The following is a 21,138-nucleotide window of genomic DNA, read 5'->3' as shown; positions in this document are numbered from 1 at the left end:
AGTAGTTTCAAGAGCAGCTTGTGATATGGCATGGCAGGGACATTTGCTGTTCAAAGGAAAAGTGTCAAAAATTCCCCAGTGGGCATTTCCAAGCTGTTGGGTGCATTTGAAATAGGCCTATGGATTTTTTCTATGATCTATAATTCTGTTACTATTGCTCAGTTAAACAATTTTTAATAACCAAATGCTAGAATGAAAGAGAAATTATGATTGATACTAAATGGTTATAAGCGGTGACAGTTACGGTATGACTTGACTGTTAACTGTTAGGTTGTGAATTAAACCATATACTATATGTAGTTTTATTTCTTTTAAAGACATATTGATACATGAGATAGTTGAGTGCATTTGATTAGTTTTGTTTTGCAAATTTAGCTTGTTCTACAGAGCTAAAAATATTGAAAAGAATGAAAACTAATTTTTGTAGTAATGCTTATCACATAACAATAAGCAATTTGTGCAATTGACCTGCTGACCTTAACTCCTAAGAAACTGTCACATTTCTCCTTTGCTCCTTTGTCCAGGGGAACAATGTGACTTAAAATACTGCAGAGCTTGAAAGTTTCTCAGCATTGTAAGGTCAAGCTTTGGTCACCATAGCTACAATTTAGATCTCCGGGTCAAAGATCAAATAGATTAATGATGTCAGACACATCTTTAAATGGTTCTAACACTACTTCACCATGCGGTAAGCAGCTGAGCATATTTGATATGACAAAGGCCTCCTTAAGTCTTGCTAATAGGAGGATGGTTGGAGACGTTTGATGGAATAGACTTTTCCTTTGTGCAGAAATGTTCAATATTAAGTAGTGGTGGGCATCAGCTGCTTCGATTCAGCTGCCATAAGTAGATTGGTATACCAGTTAAAGGACTTGTGCTATCACTGCCCACTTTCTTTTCTGGTTATCTGAATCCTTTGTCCAGTGTTCATTCTTTTTGGCTAAAAGCCACAAAATGGACAGAAAGGAAGTTGGAAGAATATATTGCAACATGCTTTAGCTCTTTCTTTTGCCAGACGGCTTGTCCCTATCAGATTATAATTAAGACATTGGATGAATGTTTTAAAAATTCCACTCAAACTTTTTCTCACTGTGTGTCAGCTTTAAGAGGATGGTTGGATTTGATGCGGAAGTGGGGGACAAGTGTCAGGAAATTTGAATATAATTTATTTGCATCATTCAGCTTCCAAGAGGTAGTCTTGCAAAGTTTTGGAGAGTGGAGTTTCCAAATAGAAAAGCAACACAGCATAAGGAACGGAGGGGAAGAAGTTGGCTGGGGAACAATAGCTATTGTTCTGAAACTGCTTCCCCTGGAGGCTCACATGCTCTCCTTGCTACATGTTTTTGGTAAGTTGTTGAGACTTGTTGCTGAGTCAGTAATTTGACTTGAGTTGTTTGCCTGGGTTGTGTGCTGCTGTGAATTTGTCTGTTGCTACTGCTGTGCATGTTGTTTTTAACTGTAAGCCGCTTGGAAGGCCCTTAGGGGTGGAAAATGCTTCAATAAATAAATACCACAAATATCCTAATAGTTGAGCTGGGCACTGAAGCATTGCTCCCAAGTCAGTGGGAACCCCAACTACCTCTCTTCTAGTTGCTGGCATCCTCTATACATTGGCCACATATTTCTGGACGTTATCTGTCTATTTTCCATCTATCTATCTATCTATCTATCTATCTATCTATCTATCTATCTAATTCTCTTAAACGTACCCATTGCTAATCCCATGTGTGGCAGCTCTTGTGAGAGTTTGTGAGCAGCTGCCTGGATAGCAACGGGGATGGGACAGGGGAGAAAATTGTGGGGAGCAGGAGGTGGCGGTGGGCCGGCTGCCAGGAGGAGGAGGCGGCGGCAGACCAGCCCGGCCGCCAGGAGCAGGAGGAAGAGGAGGAGGAGGAGAAGGCGGTGGCAGGCTGGCCCAGCTACCAGGAACAGGAGGTGGCGGCAGGCTCGCCTGGCCTCCAGGAGCAGGAGGTGGTGGCGGGCCAGCCTGGCTGTGAGGAGGAAGAAGAGGAGGCGGCAGCCGCTGCCTGGAGTGGGCGGGCAGGCAAGAGGAGGTGGTGGGCTGGCTTTCCAGCCGCCCCACCATCCAGAAAGCGCCAGGGGGGCGAAATGGGGTGGGGAAGAAGCAGGCTGGCGAGCCTGCCATCCAAAAAGTACGGGGGTGCAGAAGTGGGCGGAAGGGAGAGGAAGCTGGCTGGCCAGAAAGCCAGGCACGAGGGTGGTGGGGAGAAACAGGCAGTGGTGGTGGGTAGGCTGGCCGGAGTCACAGATGCTCTGCACCTGACCCAGTTAGTTTTTAAATAAAAGCTATGGACCGAAGCTAGGTTCTATGCTTGGAATACTTTCATTGCAAAAACATATTAATGGAATTTTACCCAAAACTCTCGTGTGCATTCTGATGCTGTGTGCACTGAACTTGCATGGAAACAGGGCCACTACTGAAAGCAATGGCAGGGATAGTTCTTCATGCACACTGAGCATGCATGAACAGAGCTGCCTCCAAGATGGAAGTTGGTAAGGAAACTAATAAGAAAACAATTTCATATGGAACTCTTCAATTTCGCTGATGGACTATTATTTTTAAATAAGAAGGCCAATTTTTGTTTTTGTAACAAATATGTATAACAGAATATCCTAAAAGCATGCCATAGGCCACTTAACAAGGAGGAAAATGGAACTATGGCAATGTAATTGGTCTGCTGTTAAGCAGGTTGAGTTAAGTGCTGATTTATATCGGCTTATAAAGAGAGTGGGTGATCAGAGTTGAATTGAGCAGGGTGGTCTGGGGCCCCTTCTGAGAACTCTCATACTTCGTTCCAAAACTAATATTGATCTGGCCCCACTGCTGGAATAGCTACTGTCAGCTAGAAATAGGGACTGTGAGGGGGGAACTCTGCTTTTGAAACAGGACTCTTATATGTGATTTTTGAGTACAGAGTAGTCTTGAACTTAGATTAAAATGACTCCAAAGTTGTGAAATGTGGAAAGCAACAAATTAGGCATTGACCATCAACCTAACACGATTCTGTTGTGTGACCATTATAGGAAAGCATACAAGGGCTGTTTGCTCATTTAAAAATCATAAATCTGTTCCGCGATAGATTACCCAGACTATAGGCTAATTCACATGACCGTTTGGGTATCGGTAGGAGCCTAGATGAGCTGCTATGTCATTAGTAGCACTTGAACAGCATCCCAGCTTTGGCCTGCAAACACACGAGCACAGCTGCTGAGGGCTCGGGCAGCAATATGGGCACCTGCAAGCCCCACCCCCCACCCCGGAACATCCTCCAAGAGCCTGTATCCCTTTCCAGCATGCTTTGTGCTCCCAGCATGCTTTGTGATGCCAAAAGCTTCATGATGTTAATAGCTACCCTCCAGTTGGCCATGGAGGAGCAGGAGGTGAACGCAGCCTCCTCCAGCTTCAGGGTCATAGAATATTCTTTGCCGATTAGCATGTTCATTGATGGTGGCTGCTATATGCACAACTCATTATGATTTCCTTGCAGGGTGTGTGTTCTCAATGCCGATAACTGGTTAGAAAAGATGCAAGGTTTCTTATGACTGGGAAAACTGGGTGGGAGGCCTCTCCTCTCCTCCATCCTTGGCAGAAAGCTTGGCAGTCCTGCCAGAAGCATCCTGGATTGGAGGGAATTGTGTGGGTTCTGATTATCTTTCAAATAATCAGAGTAGCTCACCTCATACCCTAATTTTAATTTGTTTTGGCGTGCCTAATTTTTGCCTAATTTGTTTTGGCGTGCCTGGTGAGTGGAAGGGATCTTGTTTTAACCTAGTATGGTATAGTTAGCAGAGCTGTGGTTTGTCCTACAGTAATCTTGTACATTTTTTGAGAATTGGGGAGAAAGCTGCCAAACATGAAGCTGTAAAATATTAACTGGTGAATTTTGACAAGCAACAGGATCTGTCACTACTCCATTAATCACAATGTTTCCCCTGGCTGTGATACTAAAAACATTATTTGTTAGAAAATGATATGATAGAGTTATCCATTGGTAGGCTGGGTAGGAACTTGACAGCTTAAAGATTTCAAATCATACCAGCTACATGGTTGGAAGAATGCAATAACCAAACTGACTGTGATAAGTGATAGTGTATTTGTGGCACAAATAGAACCCACTTCTCTCTGAAAATTTGGTAACTAGGTTACAAAACTAAGCTATAAAACAACTATTTGTTTTTATTTGTTTAGAAAATTTGTAAAACACCTTTAGCATAAAGCTCTAGTGTGGTGCACATTTTAAAATAATAAAACAATTAAACACAACAAAATTCAATAAATTAGGCGCAACAGGCCACACAATTAGTATAATCAAATACAACAGTAGAATAGCCGTTCAGATTAGTTAAGCAATAAGTTAGAATGCCTGGATGAATAAAAAGTTTTGAACTGGCACCAAAAAGACATTAAAGTTGGCTTTAGATGCAAACTTATTTGGGGAGAGCATTCCACCATATACAGGACGCCACAATCAAGAAGGGTCTTTAATTGGTTACACACACACACACACACACACACACACACACACACACACACAGCCTGCCTGTGTAACTTCAGGTGATGGGGGAACATGGAGGAGGACATGATTATGAATGCAAAGTTCAGGCATTCTCATGTGGTAGATGTTGGTCCTTCAGGTTCCAAGCTGTTTGGGGCTTTGAAGGTAACCAATACATTGATCTGTGCTTCAAAATGAACTGGCTGCCGCTTTCGTTGTTTTCAGCTTGGGCACAATGTGTTTCCTGTAGATGGTTCTAGATAGTAATTGAGAAGCTACATTTTGTACTGACCGGTGTTTCTGAGAAGTCTTCAAATGCAGCCCCATATATAATGCATTACACTGCTCTAATCTCAAGGTTACTGGGTGTAGTGACATGGTAGGGAAAGATCTCCTTGAGCAAAACCATCATATCGCGAGGAGGCAAGTTTAGTGTCTGTATCAGGATCTCAGCCATGAAATGCCATGTAATGTGGTGCCTGTGAAGGCTCCCATTCTATTTAAGATCTGGTAGCTAGTATAAAGCATTGTGCATGCTCTCTCTTGCATCTCTTCTGAGTTCCTTGTTTTGGTTAGTGATATAATTAACTTCATCACCTTATCAGTGTTCTGTGTTATACTGCCTCTCTGTGCATCTGTGTTTGCCATGCTTTGCTCATGCATATCTATTCGCCAGCAAGTGGAGCTTATTTGCCCCTTTAGAGTGCTAATTTATTTATTTTTATTGTTTACATTTTATATCCTGCTCTTCCTCCAAGGAGCCCAGAGCGATGTACTCCATACTGAAGTTTCTCCTCACAACAACCCTGTGAAGTAGGTTAGGTTGAGAGAGAAGTGACTGGCCCAGAGTCAACCAGCATGTGACTCATGGCTGAATGGGGATTTGAACTTGGGTCTCTCCGGTCCTATTCCAGCACTTTAACTACTCTTCCAGACACTGGCTCCACACTATTGCCTCTTCACCTGAGTATGATGAAAAACAGAAGCAGAGTTGGGTGTCATCAGCTCACTGATGGCATCTTGCTCCAGATCTTTGCCAATTGTGTTATTACCTTTTGAAGCTAGTTGAGTGGTAGTTGAAATATTGTCCACAAATGGTTCTGCTCTCCTTGTTATGCCATTCTTGAAAATAATAGCTGTAGTGGCAAAAATAAGATAGCACAATTAGATTAACAGTGTTTGTGTTAGTTTATCATTGTATGAAATTTAATTTGTGTGTTTACTTCTGCTTAGACTTTTGGTTGCAGTAAACAGACTACTTCCCATTTCCTTTTCTTCAAATCAGAGATTATTTAATTGCATTTAAAAATACATGACCGTTAACCGGCTGCAGTTAACCTTTGCAATAACCCACAAATGTTAATGTTTTAATATGTTGATATATCTGTTAGTCCAATTAGTTCGTTAGTATTCTTTTTTTTCTTTTTTTTTGGATGGACATCATTACAGAAGCCTGAGTGTGTATTTGGCACATCAGATTTCATTCTAACTCTATGGGCTCATTTTTCTAGTAACATTTTGATCTGACAGAGTTCAGCTTGCAGTATATTGGCTAGAATGTTTTGGCACTTGATGCATGAAATTCCATGCACAGCTTTCAAGTAGCTGCACAAACCTGGCACAGACCCTGCTGCTCCCCCTATATAGAAAGGGAAGTGGGGTACTTCTACAAAGGGCTGCCTGATGTAGCACCACAGGGAAGACCCACACTGTGTTAAACTGATCTAGGTGAACTTCAGTTCATTTATGAGGCACTTCTGCTAAATGGAATAAATTAGTGAAATGTAACTTTCAGAGTGATTAGCCCCTGGTGGCGCAGTGGTAAAACTGCTGCCCTGTAACCAGAAGGTTACAAGTTCGATCCTGACCAGGGGCTCAAGGTTGACTCAGCCTTCCATCCTTCCGAGGTCGGTAAAATGAGTACCCAGAATGTTGGGGGCAATATGCTAAATCATTGTAAACCGCTTAGAGAGCTCGGGCTATAAAGCGGTATATAAATGTAAGTGCTATTGCTATTGCTATTGCTATTAAAGGTAGAAAGGGAGGGTGCTAAAGCTCAGTGGAAGATTGCATGCCCAAGTGCAGTCTCTAATTTCACCTGTTAAAAATTACCTCAGGTAGCAGGGTTGCAACAGACCTCCAATTAAGAACTTGGAAGAACCAGTAAGAGTAGACAATACTGGGCTACCTGGACCAGTGGTCTCATTTGGTGTAAGCAGAGGCACCCCCCCCCCGACTTCTGGGTGGAAGTCCAGGGCCCCCACTCCCCCTGAGGCCCCCGAGTCCTCGTTAAACAGGTGGGCTGGCTGGCTGAGCCTTTGCCATGAGCCTCCTGGTGTGCTTGCTCACTTGGTCAGCCTCTTCTGCCGTCATCTCTTGCTCAGCATGCCCGGCTGCCAGGCAGCCCACGCCGCCAACAGCAGCCTCCACCTTCCTCCAGGCCTAGCTGAGGCTCCGTGCGATCAGCAGCAGCCCCGCTGGCCTGGTTCCCTCCACTCGTCTGTCTCGCCCGAGGGGTCTTACATGGCTGGCTGCACTCTGCCACTGGCGGGAGGAGGGGGGAGTAGCAGCAGTGGCTTGCCTGCCTCACTTTGCCAGGCATGTTAAAAAACGAAGAAGCAGCAGCAGCAGCAGCGGAAGAGAGAGCGCAGCAATCGAGTTACTTTCAGCGCCAACACCACCATGGAGCACTGTCCATTCAACACACGAGGTGCCGTTTAAGAGCAGCAGTGTGGAGAGATTCGCCTTTCTTCCATTCTCTCCCCTGCTTTTTCCCAAACTTCTTCTGGTCCCTCTGAATAAAAGAGTAGGCATCTGCAAGGACAGAGCACAAGGATTTTCCAGGGATCAAGATCAAAACTTTTAAAAAGTAAGGAGCCATGCTAGGTTTTATTTTATGTATTTAATACATGTATATACCGCCCCAAATGCAAGTTCTCTGGGCGGTTTACAAAACGTTTTGAATGTGGTTGTGGCTGTTAAGTGAAAAAACAAAAACTTCTGCTCTGCCTCTCTGTTGGGATGTACAATAGTCTCCTGTGCTGATGGGATTTGTGATAGCTTTTCAAAACATGCTCAAGTTAAAATATTTTCTTGCTAAAGCTTAAGTTGATGTGATATTAACTGACATTAGTCTCTCTGTAACAGGATGCTGTTGTCTACTGACTGTCTCTCTGTGACAGAATGTAGCTTAACCACTAAAGTGTTCCAGGAAATGACTGTTTTGCTATGCAGGTGCAAGACCTGGCTTTTGCTAAAATGCTGATATGCCATTATGCAGTGGGGCAGGAATTAGACATGTGTTTAGGAAAGATACAATAAGAGCTATCTCAGCAAATCAAGGCTTGTAGGTCCAAGTGTATAACCATATATGGACGTAGGTGTCAGTTGAGCTAAGGTGCGCAGGTGCGAAAATAAGTGGTATACGGCATCCTATATAAGGAGGTTGCCTTAAATTCTCTGGGCGGCCGCCACCCTTTTGAACTCTGTGTTAGCACAATAAAGTTTGATTTGAAACTCTGTTACTGGTGTCTGGCAAATTACCTAACCAAGAGACCCGAACAAGGGCAGGAAGGGAAGCCGCCCCGGCTTACCCACAGCATCTCCTTGTGGTGTTATTAAACAATTGACAGTGGAGAACAAGGGAAAGTGTTGTGCTGGGCACTTCTTTGTGACCTCCAGAGTGTAGTTTGTTAAAGAAATCACACCTTTGCCTTCCCACCCCCAAAATTAAGCCTGATCCTTACCCTTTGTGCAGCCTGTGTCCCACACAGCAGTTCAAGAGGTGTCCACTCAGACAAAACATGAGAGCACTGCTGTCTGCTCGTCGGCTGCCCTATTCTCTCCTCCCCACCCCTTCCTCTCCTTAAACTCATCTGTTTTTGTTTTTCCTTCCTCTACTGTAGAAAAGACTACTTTATCACACAGGTAATCAAGAATGTCCTTCACAGTTTTTATTTTTTGACTCTCCATATCATTCTTTAAGCAGGCTAGCAAAGGGACTTTGCGATTTTCAAAGGGAAAGGAAGGCCATGGAGATGAGGAGCCATATAAAATGCATTTTTAAAAAACACCCCTTTCAGTGCAGTTTTATTTTATACATATTCTAGCCTTGTAGAAACACACCTCTTCTTTTTATGATGAAAGCAGTTTTATATGCATTTCCTTCACCCAGAATGGAAGACGCTGGAGTATTCTGGTATAAAAAGTGCATTCAGCTAGTTTAAGTGGCGAGATTATCCATGCAAAATGTTCTGGTGTAAGAAATAGTGCATTGCAGTTTATTTTACAACAGGGGTGATGGGGGGTGGCCAGGCAGGGGTGCTCAAAAGGCCTTTAGCTCCAGGCTCCAAAATTGCCTAGGTGTGCCACTGGGCGTAAGGCATTTTCATGTGTCCCTATATAAAAAGTATAAGCAGTTGATTCAGACATTGTCATATGACATGTTAAAACAACAAAAGGACATTTCCAGTTTTACTGTTGTGGTATTTTTATGGCTTTGGAAAGTGAGAACATAACCTTTTCTTCTACATACTTTCTCAGTGTTCACTAGTGTCTAAAATATGCTTGATTGAATGAACAGAAGCAAACTAAAATTTAAGAATTTTGCTGAATGGAGTTCGAGCCTGCTTCAGATGTGTGTGTGCTGTACTTCAGATTTTTCCTTGAAGTCCTTACTTTTATTCCTAGGCGTGTAAAAGCTACTTATGATTTTATTGATTGCATTCTATGTGGTGATTGTGAGACACTAATAGTGAGACAGAGGGATAAGATGGTTTAAAATAAATAGACATGTTCAAAATGGATAGAATTGCAGACAGCCTGTTACCAGGTTTTATATACCAGGCAGCCTACAGTATTGGGGCCTACAATATCTAACATTTAACCTGTTAGAAGGCGCTTTATCTACTTTCTCAAACAAATCTGCAGTTCTTAATAAAATGCTGGGGACTTCTAGCTGCATACAAACAGCATAAAATCTGTGCTATTTTGCATTTGCAAGAAAGCTGAATATTTAAAAATCTGCAGAGCTACAATTGGGGTATAGATACAAATATCTAGACTGCAGTCTGAAGAATTTAAATGCACACAAAGGGGAAAAAATGATCCCACCTGCCATAGAGCTGAAGAGACACATAAAGTGGCACATCTCCTTAGCAGTTGCTGAGGTAGTAAGCAAAACTCCAGGTATTCACAATTTTAGAGTGTACACGTTACTACTTTGGATTATAGCTCTAATTTTCTCAAGATAGAGTTGCATTTCCCAAGGTTGTGGAGAAATTCTGCAACTTTTTTGGTAGTTTCTGGTAAAGACTAAGATATCCAATGGATCCTAGTCAATGCTTTCAGCAGCTATAGGATGGGAAATTCCTTCTCAACCTTTGCCATAGTTGTCAGCAGATGTGGGTATCCTGTGCTCCAGATACCCCATTGTGCCTTCAGCTCAACCAACAAAGTCTTTTTAGAGGGGGCAGAGGGCCTTGGTCTGAACTCCAAAGAGCTGTGCAACTCTTGTGTGACTAGCTGTGCTAGTCCCTCCTCCAGGAAGTCTGGCTTTTTGTTTCTCAAACAGCAGTTCTCTTTTTGAGTGGCAAACCACATTTGAAACTAAAGGGAGTGTCTTGAATGGAGAGGGAGGAATCTTTTGTTCAAGGAGGAGAAAATGTGGAAGAAGAAGAAAAAAACCCAGTCGGCATTTATAAACCTTTGAGCACACCTAAAGTAGGTAATTGGACCCTAGCCAGGGGCATATCTAGGGTGGGACAGGCAGGGCACGTGCCACGGGCGCCACTTGAAGGGGGGGGCGCCATTTCTTAAAAATTTTTTTAAAGGGCTGCCGAAAACAAAATGGCCACTGCGCATGCTCAAATGGCCTCTGTGAGGCCCTAGGCCATACCAGGCCTCACAGAGGGCATTTGAGCATTCATGGTGGCCATTTTGTTTTAAGCTGCCTTTAAAAAAAAAGTTTTTTAAAATGGCCACCGCACATGCTTAAATGGACCCTGTGAGGCCCTAGAGGCAAGTAGGGGGGAGGGGGAACCTTTGCAGACCCCTCCCCCAGCCTTTAGGAAGCCCCCCGAAGGGGCTACAGGTAATTTTTTTTTAAAAAAATAATATAATAAAGTCACCGTACAAATATTCAGATATGTGACTTGTATGTGACCTTCAGACTTGTATTTTTCCGCTGATATTATGGTAAAGTTATCTGAAAGATGGGTGTCAGATGTTTGGACAGGGGGCGCAATTTCAATGCTTGCCCTAGGCGCTATTTTCCCTAGAAACGCCTCTGACCCTAGCTTTAGAATTCTATTGTCCCTATAAGTTTCCAGTAGGAATAAAATGAATTAAATTGGCTTAATTTGAAATGATGTGTGTAAAGGATGAATAATGAATACTATTTAAGGTACTAGAGTAAACATACTAAATACTGGAGCATCTATTTTTGAAATCAAGCCTTGCTTGATATCAGCTTGTAATTTTCAGTTTCCCCCAATGTTCGGTTCTTCATGTATAAAGCATTGGTTCATTATTTTTTCTAAATTCCAGCATAAGCGATTTCAGCTCCCCAATTATGCTGTCCATTTTGTTTACAGAGTATCATGCCTTCATCTGCAAGATGTCGGGCATTTTTACTCATTACAATGACTGCAAAAGACACAGTTGTTATCCACAGCATATAGGACTCTCGGGAATGATGTAGGATGTAGTGCTGGGGGCTTCAGGGAAAGTGGGAATTCCTGAAAGTTGGGCAACCAGTTTCTAGTGATTCCCCCTTCCTCTGCAGCCCCCAGTGCCATATCCTACATCATTCCTAAATGTTCCTCTATTCCTAGGAGTGACTTTTGGAGGGTCAGGGATTGCAGTGAGAGAGGAGTTGTTGGGTAAGGTCTCTTCCATTTGCACTACTGCATGAGCCTAATCATAGATGTGACCCGTAATGTGACACAACATATTCTGAATTTGCTGCATAATATTTTGAAATCATGGCTAAACTAGTGCTATGTGCTATGGGAAACACTGGTGTTACACCAGGTAACGTCAGTGTTTCCCATGCAATTGTGGGTGATTTTGGAAACACACTACTCCTATATTTATAAATCAGGAATGATAGTGATCTACTGCTTCTATGTTTGTGAGGGCAAACATAAAGTATAATTCAAAAGCCTTTTTAGAATGTGGCTGTAAAGAAGGAAAAATGCGTGTTTTGTTTTTGGAGAGAGCAATCACAATGTAGCTGGAGGGGGATTTGGATTTGAAAATTACCTTACTTCTAGAAGAAGCGTTTTAATTCCTTTCCTAGTTTTGGACCAGATGGCTGTTAAAAGGAGCATTTCCTGTGTGCTAGAAATTGAATTTCTATCTCAACGAGGAGGTGCAATAATAGCTTTCTACCTGTGTGTGTTAGAACAAGTAGACTTTAAAGCCCAATAAATTTAATAGAAATAGAAATATACATCAGAATAAGTAGTGTTGTCTTAAGTCAGACAAATGTGATGGCTTATAAAACAAGATTAATTAAGTTCTGCAATAGGATCTCTCAAGTCGAAACACATTTGTTAAAGCATACGCTGCATATATAATGAGAATTTTAAAAACAACTTATTTGCAGTTAGAGGACTTGTATTTTTCATGTACAGACTGACTTTTCTAGTGCCCTGGTCCACTTAGGTTATTTTTGTGCTTGTTTCCTCTTCCTGCAACAGTAGTTTAGATTTTAAGTTAATCCAAAAGTGAAATGATTCACTTCTGTACAATTTTGCACCTCAACCTCAGGAGCACACGCTCCCCTTTCTCCTGCCATGCCTGAGTCAGAAGAATTCTATTTCCTATTGTTGTTAGAAAAAAAGACAAGATCAGTTGTGTTGTCATAACCTCCTGATCTTGGCTTATTCCGTTCAAAGTGCAACCATGATCAGAATCTAGCTTCAAACCTTGGTTTCAAACCGTAGTTTATTTAATATCAGTCACAGTACATCATGGTCAATCCTAACTTGTTTCTAGCCAAAATTAGAATATAATTCTTCCAATTTTCACAGAGGGAGGGGAGAGGGGAATTCATGCTACTGAGAGTTTTAATCTTGGCTCTGAGAGACATTTGAACTGGTTCTTTATCCATTTCCAGTGTATTATCTCATTGTTGATACTAGCTTCCATTAATGTGGGATGTGTTGGCCAAAACTTGAAAATGGATATTGAAAATTACTTTCATCATTCTCATTTCTGAAAGAAGTATCAACATTAGACTACTGTGTTCCTTTTGTCAATTAATTTTAATCCTAACTAATGTAAGCCTTAAATTGCATGCCAGCTTAATAGACATTAATGTGTATATGAGTGTTTAATGGTGTGGTTCTTTATCTGATTTTATAAACTTTTAACAAAAATGAGAATGGTGGGTGACCACTCATTTCAATGAATGATAATGTGCTCATGGCTATGCACTCTCTGATATGGTAGCTCCACTTAGATACCAGTTTAATGAGTTGTGCATATTGTGGTGATGATGATATTTAATAGTTTTCCCCAAGTAAACTTCAAATTTCAGCTGTTCATTTCTTTGCAGAGTACTTGAATATGAAAGGAAAAAAGCACTAGTGGACTGCTAATATCTCAGACCTTAGGGCTGTGTGATAGCAGTGTAGCCCTTGTGATTAAGTTGCAATGGCTGCTGTAGCCAACATACAGTCATGATCTGTTGAAGAGCTCCAGGCATGATTGCAGCATGCTAATTTTATATTTATTTATTAAATTAAATTAATTAATCAAGCCTTGATTCCAGCTGTTGTTGGGGGGGGAGGGCGGGGGGAGTATAACTTTCTGGTGAGAAATTATCTATCTGTCTATCTATCTATCCAAAATCCTCTTGGGTTACTGAATTGTTACCATTTATTGCATACCGAATGTTGCAGAATTCCCATAGCTGGTGCCTTATTTGCCTCACATGGGAAGTATACACTATTATAGCTAGCTGCCTTTTTAGTATCACAAAGGTAAGGCAACCAAAGAAAAGTAAGGCCAACTTTTATTTTGGATTTAGAACTATATGACTGTATTTACCCAAATCAAAGATGTCTCTGAATTTAAGACTACCCCCTTAAAACATAGAGGTTAAATACAGGTTATACCTGCATTTTGTCCCCCATGCTGTTTAACATCTACGTGAAAACGCTGGGAGTGGTCATCCCATGGACTGAGTTGTCAGCAATATGCAGATGACACTCAGCTCTATCTCTCCTTGTCACCTGATCCTAGGGAGGCAGTGGATGTCCTGAATTGGGGGCTAGAGGCCGTGATGGGTTGGATGTGGGCTAATAAATTGAGACTGAATCCAGACAAGATGGAGGTAATATTGGTCAGTAGGAGAGCCAATCGGGATGAGGAGATTCTACCAGTTCTGGATGGGATTGCAGTCACCTTGAAGGAGCAAGTACGCAGCTGGGGTATTGCTGGACCCAGCTCTGCTTTTGGAAGCTCAGGTGGAGGTGATGGCCAGGAGTACCTTTGCACAGCTTCAGCTAGTGTGCCAACTGCATCCCTTTCTTGAGAGGGCAGATCTGGCCACAGTTACCCATGCCTTATTCACGTCACAGCTAGATTACTGTAACACGCTCTCCATGGGGCTGCCCTTGAAGAATATTCGGAAACTGCAGCTAGTGCAAAATGTGGCTGCTAGGATTTTATCTGGAGCTGCCCGTTGGGATCACATCACACCCATTTTGAAAGATCTGCACTGGTTACCAGTTTGTTTCCAGGTCCAATTCAAGCTGCTGTTTTTCACCTTAAAAGCCCTAAACAGTTTGGGCCCTGGATACCTGAGGGACCACCTGCTCCCAAGGGTTGCTGTCCGCTTGATGAAGTCATCTGGGGGGCTCTGCTCTGTGTGCCGACAATGAGGGAGGCTTGACTGTCATGCACGTGGGACAGGGCCTTCTCTGTTGCTGCCCCTAGACTCTGGAATGCTCTCCCGGCGTCTATTAGCTCCTCGGTCTCCATCACAATTTTTAGAAAGTGTTTGAAATCTCGGCTTTTTACTCAGTCTTTTTTATGATAGTCTCTACTGCTGGTCCTTTGTATTTTGTATGGTTCTTTTGTGCTTGTATTTTAAATCTTTTTAGTCAGCTCTATATTTTTACATTTTAGCTGATATTTTAATTGTGTTTAAAATCCACCTCCACCTGAGCTTCCAGAAGCAGAGCTGGGTCCAGCAATACCCCAGCTATGTACTTGCTCCTTCAAGGGGACTACAACCCCATCCAGAACTGGTAGAATCTCCTCATCCCGATTGGCTCTCCTACTGACCAACATTACTTCCGTCTTGTCTGGATTCAGTCTCAATTTATTAGCCCACATCCAACCCATCATGGCCTCTAGCCCCCGATTCAGGAAATCCACTGCCTCCCTAGGATCAGGTTTTAATTTTTGTGTAAGCCACCTTGCGATTGTTTTAATGAAAGGTGGTATATAAATTTAACAATTTTTAAAAAATTAAATTTACTTGAAAGGAACAGGACTCTGAATTTAAGACAACCTTCTGATTTCTGCTATTAAAAAACCTGGAAAAACCTAGTCCTGGATTCAGGTAAATATAATGCAAGGCAGTGTTGTTCACAGCTTTTATATAGGAGCCAAGTAGGGAGGTGTGTGTGTGTGTGTGAATGTTGTATGAACTTTAGAGTAGCTGCTGTTTTGCTTGCAGGGTGCAAGACAAACTAAAGGAAGCCAAAGGGGTGAAGTGCCCTTTTCTATTTCCTTTAGGTAATGAAAAATTAAATCCACAAATTAGAAGCAATCCACAATCTCTTTTAATGTAGAGGAATCCAGTGTTCTGTGACAAGAATACTTTTGAGAAAATTGATAGCAGCCCCAATAAAAAGTGACAGTGTCTAAGCCATTCATGCATTTGTTCTTTTGGCTTTTATGTTCCAAGATGCTTTAAATGGCTCTCGTAGTGACCTGGCAAATAGTTATTTGTAACATTATTTAGGCCCCGTTAAAACGGCAAAATGTGATTTGCCCAAGGCTGTGGAATAGATGGTGATGGTCAGGATTAGCACTCACTTAATTAGTTTTTAATGAGAGAGAAAAATGGCCATGGGTAATTAGGAACCACTAATAAACATACTAACAAAGCTTCAGAAGGTGTTCTTAAAGCCAAAATCTCCCCTGCCCTACTCTAACAAACTACAATCATGAGGGACTTTTTAAAACACAGAGGAATATCAAAGTAAAGTGAAATCCCAATTGATCCTGGGTGGGGGTGGATAAAATAACTGAGCAGGAAACAACATGATTTTCTCAATAATTGTGCTGGAAGAAACTGTAGCTATCCCAAAACCACTTATTACAAATTATTGTGAAAACAGAATGTTGTAGGGAAATGAAAGCTAGTGTTAAAAAGTACCCCATTTTCCTCAGGGGTTCCATTCTCTGTTATGACTGCAGATAATGTAACATTAGGCCAATGGGAATGTGGGGGTTGGGTTCCAGAAGGCTGGGGGGAAAAGAGTGAAAATAATGGAAATAAAGTGCCCTACTATGCTTCACGGTTCTGCAGATGTCCTCCAACACCCCACCCCCAAAGTCCAGAATCTTCCATTTTTCTGTGATTTCTCATGGGGAAAGGGTTTTTTAAAAAAAAAACAAATGAGGCACAAATAAGGGTCTGAAATAAGAGCTTCCCCATCTCTGACAACTTTTAAAAAGACAGTCAAGACACATTTGTTCACCCAGGCTTTTAATTAGATACTGTTTTAATAGTTTTTAACCTTATTTTCAGTTTTAAATTGTTGTAATATTTTAATAAGTTGTTTTGTATTATTTTATTGTAAAGCACTCAGAGATGCACCTTATGGGCAGTATACAAATATGTCAAATAAATAAATAAATAATAAAATGCCCCCCTTTCCTAAAAATGGTGGCTGGAAATGACTTTGGAGGTCATTTCCAGGGACTCAAAAACTGCAGATATGCAGAAATTAACCTTTTAAAATTCCTTTCCCCCACATATGCCAAGGTCGGGTGTTAGTTACCCGACTGCAGATATACAGAACCACGGATGTCAGGTTTGCAAATGGTGAGGTTCGTCTGCACCTAGAACTTGTTTTGTATTGTATGACTTGTATAGTGCATTATGGATGTGCAAACAGGACCCAGCCATGCAGAGGCCCATTGGACATGTGTAGCAGCCTCCAAAATGGCCACTGCCATTGGAGGAAGGGCTGGAATGGCCTGAAAACTGGCCAATCGGGCCCTTTTTAGAGTGGGAGAAGACGGGCAGGGGAGGGGGCGATAGCAGAACACCCCACCCTCCTGCCGTTGCCGACTTGGACCCGGCAATGAGTAATAATTTTTTTAAAAATAACTTAGAAACCTCTTTAACCTTTTTATTCACCAGTAACCCAACAAAACTGTAGGGTTTTGTTTACTTTTTTTCATTCTCCTGCTAAGCTTTTGCTTGTGCATTGTGTGTTTGAGTGAGGGGGGTGGAGCCATGGAAGCTGTTTCTGACTTCTGCAGTCCAGGGCTGAACTTTGCTTTTGCAACACTGGGCAAACTCACCGAAGCTTCCACCAGCAGTTTGCCAGATGACTATAGGTGAGTGTGTGTTTGTGAGTGAGTGAGATTTCCTCCTGCCCCCTGCCGCCATGCTTGAGCTGCTCTATGTGTTTCTCTGGGGGAGACAGAGATTTTTTCTTCTCCCCTCCCTGCCCTTGGAAGCTATGCGGGGGGTAAGGGTTGGCTTAGTGTTTGGTGGGTTTCTTTCTGTCTTTCTTACTTTTTGCTTTGCTTTTTCTGCTGCTTGCTATTTTCTGCTGCTGTTTTCTTTCTGATTCTGGGTTGCCTTATGGTGACTGATTGTGGATGTCAGTGATAGATTGTTCTGTCTGGTCTGTGAGTTTATAATATATTTATATACTGCTTTTCAACAACCACAAAAAATATGTGTTGAAATGTTTCTGCTAATACATATCTGAATAAATAGACTTGTTTTACATGCTTACATTATCATGAATTCAGTTGCTATTTGGGCCTTCAAGAACCTACTTGTTAAAAATACTGCCTGTGTCATGGTGTGTGTGTGTTGGAGGATGATGCTTATCTTGCGGTGGGGAGAGGCAGGAAAAAGGCTAGGCCCAAGCTCCCAAACTACCTTGCTGCACCACTGCTGGGGGCAAGGGAGAAGGGGACTCAATATAAATAGTAAAATTGGCTGACATCCTGACTTAATAGTAGCAGTGTGCTGGGAAAATATGCCTAGTTGTGGAAAGCTTGCAGGGCCATTTGCATGGTGCGTGACCATGCAAATGGCCTCCATGCATGTGCGGAGACCAGTCAGTACTGCCACTGCGTGGCCATGCAGGCTGCTGGGGAACAGTAGGGGCCCTCTAGGAGCGGCAGTACAATTGCTGCCAGACCAACAAAGGCCTTTGGAAGCCTAAGGGAGGGTGCCTAGAACTAGGGATGTGCAAGGTGGCTCAAGGTTGAGCCGGTTTGCCATTGAACTGGGCCAGCTCGAGGGCTCACCCTCAAGCCGGACTGGGCCCGGTTTGGCTCGAGCTGAAACCGCCCCCCCCCCGCCACCAAGCCAGCTTGGAGCCAGTTCAGGGGTTCTACGTTTTTTGTTTAAAAGGAAACAAAAAACAACCTTTTACACTCACCGCTGAGTCCAGATTGACAGTGGCGGCCACAGGGGGTGTCTCTGCCATTTCCCCCCCTCTCCCACTGGCCTTCTCCCATTCTAAAAAGGGCCAGTTCAACCCATTTGCACACCCCTACCTAGAAACAGTTCCATCTGGTTCGTCTCAGTCCGGGCCCGGTTCGGTTTACGATCGAACCGTCAGATGGGCCCAGTTCGAGTCGAACCGGTTCACTCACATCCCTAATTCACTTTAGTATATTTTCCAAATACAAGTTACGGAGGGAGGCACCAGAATTAAAAGTGTTTTCATAATATAAGCTTGGTTTGCTTATGTGGGTTTCATATGATCAAGAGCTCTTTTTTTTTTTTTTTTTTGGAGATTGAAGATGAGGTGGAAACAAATTTTTATTACAAGTAAAATCCTGTCCAAATGTATATTAGGTTGCAAGAGAACACCAAATAATTCCAAAAACTGTTGGACTCCTTATGCACCAAAGTTGATGGATGATTATCTGGTTAAGCACGCACATAGGGTTATTTGAAAAAGAGCAAACAGAGCTCTACTTTTCAATGCAATATCTCAGCTGCAGCTTATCGCAACAGTTCATTTAAGAGGACAATTGCCTTTTCTGTGTTGTTTTGCAGTTTCCAAGACATTAAAAATCACCTTTTGATCCTGTTTGTGCTCCCAAATGAACTAAGCCTCAAGTTAGCTGTGGTGTTGATTTTGTACAGGATCATGATTTAGAACCTTTAAACTGAACAGATGTGTCTGCACGGTGAATGCTAAACTTTATCTTGAATAGGAAGGAAAATCTGATTGGGCAATGATGTAAATAAGTATGAAAAAAAAGTAAAGAAGTGGAGGGGAAACCCATAGAAAAATGCTTCTGATGATACTGAAAATGTTTCTGATGATAGTGAAAAAGAGGACATAAAGAGCCAATGCATACAGGTGCTACACAGTGTGAAATAGAAATCCGTATTGATTACATTCTGTACATATTTTTGAAGTGTGTTTTGTATTAATGGAATAATGGAAGTAAGTGTTGGAATTAGTATTATCTTCAAGTTGGCCAGTTTTGTTTGGATGAAAAACATAAATGTTTGTTAGAGAACTAGTTAATTTTTGTCTATAATTATGTTATTATTAATTTGGGATGACATGGGGATTTTGTCCCTTTAGTTGTGGCTAAGTCAGCAACTCATTCTGGGGAGCGATACAAGCAGGCATGTATGAGCTTTGTGTGTTTTGATTTTTCATTTGGTGCAACTGTTTAATTGTAGGGTTTTTTTGGTAGAACCTAAAAAGGAAAATGCAGTTGTGAACTTTTCTTCAGAATATTTCTATTAGAGCAACTCTCCAAAGTCAGGAATGTTCAGAGGTGGCCTGAGAAAGTGATTTTTAATTGTTTAATTGATTTAATGTTTAAATTATTTTAATTTTAAACCACCCAGAGATACAAGTTTTGGGTGGTATATAAATATGTATGTATGTATAAATAAATAAATAGGCTCTAGCCTAACTGCATCATAAACACTTCAGTACTTTGAGAGATCTTCAGCTCTTCCTTAGTAGCATGTTGAGTACCATCCGACCTGAGGGGCCCATCATCCAACACTACATCGACCATCATTCTATTTTGTCTATCCATGTGGTTTTCTTGGTAAAATATGGAGTGGTTTACCATTGCCTACTCCTGCGCAATATGAAATGATGCTTTTGTTGTTGTAACTGAAGTGACTGTCCTTCCTATACCACTGTTGCCCAAAATGTAGGTTCCTGCTTGCTTTAGCTGCACAGCTGGGATGACCTTCGCACCCTGGGTGACTATACTGGGAGTATACCTTCCGCCGTACTTTGCTCATCCCTCCCAGGAATAACCCTCCCCACCGGCACAATGAGGAAGCATAGCAGGACTGGGAGGGGGGCAGGGAACATAGCAAACTCTGACATAAAAATATTGTACTGTCTTAATCATCATAGACTAGTAGGTTGCATCTGGGCCACAGGCCCTTTGCCTTAATTTTGCGCTAGCGCTTGGAATAATTTTGAGAGCCCTGTTGAACAACATTATTTTATACTGGGGTTGCAAGATGGTGAAAGTATGGCTTATTGGATTTTAATGTATTTAATTAATACACTCAACATAGGTGTATATTTAGATATAATGGATGCAGAAAATAAAATCAAGAGGTCTGTATCATGAAATATGTTTCTAGGTCATAATTTCTATGGAAGGGGAAAAAGAAGCCACCATCTGAACATCATGATGAATAAAAGTAAACTATATTAGTAAAGAATGGGCCTTGAATGTCAAATATAAGGCGGAGATGTGCTAGAATAAAACTCTTGTTCCTGCTTGATCTGGTGTTTGGACTCATAACTCTTACACAGCTGTGTGATAACTACTAAATGTCTAGTTTTGTAGTTAATAAAGCACTTCTATGACAAGTATTAGTGGTGCAGATAATAAGATATAGAGTCTTATTATTACTAGTACTTAATTGATTATTAATACTATTATAAATACTTAGTTAAGCATGATATAAAGTCATTTTAAGTCTGGTAAACATTTGAGACAAAAGTGGGGCTAAACTAATCTGGTGGGTTTTGTTGTGTTCCTCTCCCTGCAAGAGGTTTAAGGTTCTGGACTGCTTCAGAAGCATAAGACTGGGAAGGAAGTGTCTCATATTTCTTGTGCTTTCTCTTGAAGTTGCCTGCTGTTCAGTTAACCAGTTTGGGAATTTAATATTTACACTGGCATAATAAAAGCTGTTAGTCCAAAGTAAATAGGTTGTGTATTTATCATGTAGATGTCAAATGGCTTATAGAACTTAGCTTGAAAATTAATTTCACATTAGGAATTGGTTAATGTACCATTATGCATAATTAAAATAATGGTTGTTGGAGAAAAAAAATTAAATGCCATAATAGGTAAACTGAGAGAGGTAATGGTTGTGAGTGTTGTCTGACAATAA

General features: G+C 41.7%; 1 protein-coding gene across 5 annotated transcripts in view; it reads left to right on the top strand.

Annotated features, from left to right (window-relative positions):
* The window catches only part of MACROD2 (mono-ADP ribosylhydrolase 2), a 1,527,488-nt gene that overhangs the window by 172,270 nt on the left and 1,334,080 nt on the right, over positions 1–21,138 (top strand). Inside the window, exon 1 of one of the 5 annotated variants that reach the window (XM_053284589.1) lies at positions 16,998–17,111. The exons of the other annotated variants lie outside the window; for them this stretch is intronic. Within the exon in view, the coding sequence (XP_053140564.1) occupies positions 17,102–17,111 (10 nt within the window). The 5' untranslated portion in view covers positions 16,998–17,101. Of the gene's footprint in view, positions 1–16,997; positions 17,112–21,138 lie in introns of those variants that run through there. 5 annotated transcript variants of the gene reach the window in all.

Source organism: Hemicordylus capensis, chromosome 1 (genome assembly GCF_027244095.1).
Source record: "Hemicordylus capensis ecotype Gifberg chromosome 1, rHemCap1.1.pri, whole genome shotgun sequence".
NCBI classification, from domain to species: Eukaryota; Metazoa; Chordata; class Lepidosauria; order Squamata; family Cordylidae; genus Hemicordylus; species Hemicordylus capensis.
Note: the sequence above shows the minus strand (reverse complement) of the source record. Positions and strands in the feature narration are given on the sequence as shown.